The sequence below is a fragment of the Nannospalax galili genome, unplaced genomic scaffold (genome assembly GCF_000622305.1).
Source record: "Nannospalax galili isolate Female #2095 unplaced genomic scaffold, S.galili_v1.0 C49889952, whole genome shotgun sequence".
NCBI lineage: Eukaryota > Metazoa > Chordata > Mammalia > Rodentia > Spalacidae > Nannospalax > Nannospalax galili.
In genome coordinates this window covers 982-3,468 of record NW_008481400.1, presented here as the reverse complement: position 1 = coordinate 3,468, position 2,487 = coordinate 982, and the positions used below count along the sequence as shown (strand labels likewise).

General features: G+C 37.9%; 1 protein-coding gene across 1 annotated transcript; it reads right to left on the bottom strand.

The window, feature by feature from the left end:
* Positions 1 to 969: 969 nt before the first annotated feature.
* LOC103728589 (BTB/POZ domain-containing protein 7) lies at positions 970 to 2,074 on the bottom strand (the record flags this gene model as incomplete). The annotated part of the gene is given in 1 exon segment (XM_008826569.2): positions 970 to 2,074. A coding segment is annotated over 1 exon segment (1,105 nt), but the record flags the coding sequence as incomplete, so codon positions are not given.
* Between the last annotated feature and the right edge of the window lie 413 nt (positions 2,075 to 2,487).

The window sequence follows — 2,487 nt, the reverse complement described above, 5'->3', positions numbered from 1 at the left end:
AGGCAGAGGCAAGCAGATCTCTGTGAGTTCAAGGCCAGCTTGGCCTACATAGTGAGTTCTAGGTCAGTTGGGGCTACAGGCAGACCCTGAATCAAGTTAGAAAACTGTGTATTTTATAGAAGACATTGTCTTCCAGTTGGCAGCTTTGATTGCAGCTGTTGGGAGGTCAGTGGCTATACACTAGTGACATTAAATTTCTCAAGTAATACTGGTTCACATAACTTGTTTCATTTTACTTTATAGTCAACAGAAAGTTAAATATGCACTCTCCCTTTGTGTAGGAAATGTACAGATTCTACCATTTAGCAGCAGACATATGCTTCTTTTATGCAAACTTCATACACTCATTTGCTTCTAATTCAAAAGTATGTATTATTCCAACTAAAACTGTTGTGCTTAAAACTGGTGAAAAGGGCACGAGTCTGGCACTAGCTGTGTTTTATATGCTGTAGCTACTGTTATGTGCTGTTGAGCCTAAAAATAAGGTACAAATTATTTTTAAGTGTAAACCAGAGATCATTTTTTAATCAAATAAATTCATGTCTAAATGTGGCTACCTTTATTTTTATAATGTATTTATTCTAACTGCAAACTTTTAAGAATCAACAAGATGTTGGATGCAAATATGGGAATCTAAACTTGAAATACGTAAAACTGGGCTGGTTCAAAGCTACAGTAAAGACAGCACAGTGGGTAATTACATATTTCCATACCTATCATCTTATGTAAGGAAAGAACCTGCAGTCTCACCTAATACTCTTAATCACTAGTACTGAATGCTTGATTTTAATAGTAAATGAAGAGCCACATTAATACTGACCCTTAAGCTGGCTCAGTATGTATAATTATAGACCAAGAAAACCTAACCCTGCAGATCCCAGACACTGATATCATAGAATTAAAGTAACTGTTTTCAGTTTGGAAAATATGTAATCTTAGAAATAAAAATTAAAAATCAGAACTTCATACCTTGTGCAAGCATGTTAAATTCCAAGAACAGTGCTATGTGGTAAAGCTCCATGGCTTCTTCTGCCCTGGTCATGTTTGGCTTCCCTGCGACGAGAGCCTGAACTTCACTGAGACTCCCCACAGAAGGGCTACAGTGCAAAACAGACAGGTCCACCACGTCGGTATACATACAGTGTAATATCACTTTTGCATATTTTTTTGGTATAATGGACTCATCTAATATAATTCTTGTGGGAGTTCTTAAAGTTCGGTCTGTGATTTCTTCACCAGTCCGTATCCTCCTTTGTAATAAGTTTCGAAAAAATGGGGACCGTGCAGAAATAATAGCCTTGTGGGCTTTGAGCTCTTCATCTAAACAGTTCTGATTTCCACCAAAAGCTTCAACTAGTTCAGAATCCGAAGAAAAACTAAGGACGACATCATAATAACACATGTAATCAAAAAGTCCACGCATATCTACATCAAGGGAATTTGGTGTTCCAAATTCTTCACTAAGCTGAACAAGGATATCGACATTTTGAAACCTTGAGTCCTCCATTCCAAATTCTCCTGTATAAAGGTAGTGTAACAAAGCAGAAAACATAGGCATATCAATACCAGCTGTACTGATGTCCATTACTATCTCTGCCCCATACTCAGGTGAGGAAGAAAGCAGTGTTTTAAAAAATGGACACCTTGCTGCCAAAATGGCACGATGAACAGGAAAACAAGTTTCTTGAAATATTAAGTCTACATCAGTACAATACTTATACTCATAAAGCTCAGCCATATCTTTCTGCAATGTCCGGGCTTCTGGTCTAGCCAAACTGGCTTGTAGAGAAAGCTCCTTTAAGGCTGAAGTTCCCTCATATTCTTCCACTAATGCATTAACATCTCTAACATCCCACCCAGAGAGGAGTTCTCGCATCTGCTTGGCGTGATCGGCAGACCTATTAGATTTTCGACGTTTAATAAACTTCTTTTTGAGGGTGGCAAGGCCAGAGGTTCTCTTTTTTTTGTCTTGTGGTTTCTCATGGCCATGATCAAGGCTATACAACTTTGATTCACAACCATAGCCTTGCTGAGAATAGGATGATGTCCCTAAGAAGAAAATTAAACAAATCATAATTTGTTTCTTTTTTAACATTCATTTTCAACATTAACATATTTCATGCCTAAAATTTTTACACATTCTTTGACAAGTAAAAAAAATCTGACTTGTTTTTATAAATGAAAACAACTCATTTTTATACTAAATAAAAAATAGGGGTGGGCATTATGGTACACATTGTAATACCAGCATTTTAAGGCTGAGACTGGAGATCAAGAATTTAATAATAGCCTGGATAGTGAGACATTGGTCTCAAGGGGTGATGGGGATGGGATGCATAGATGGTTTAGTGGATAAAGTGCCTGCTGTACAAGCATAAAGGCCTGAGTTCAGATCCTCAGAACACACATAAAAGCTGGACACAGTGGTGCATATCTGTAAACCCAGTGCTGGGGCAGGGAGGGGGTTGGAGACAGGTGGAACCTATG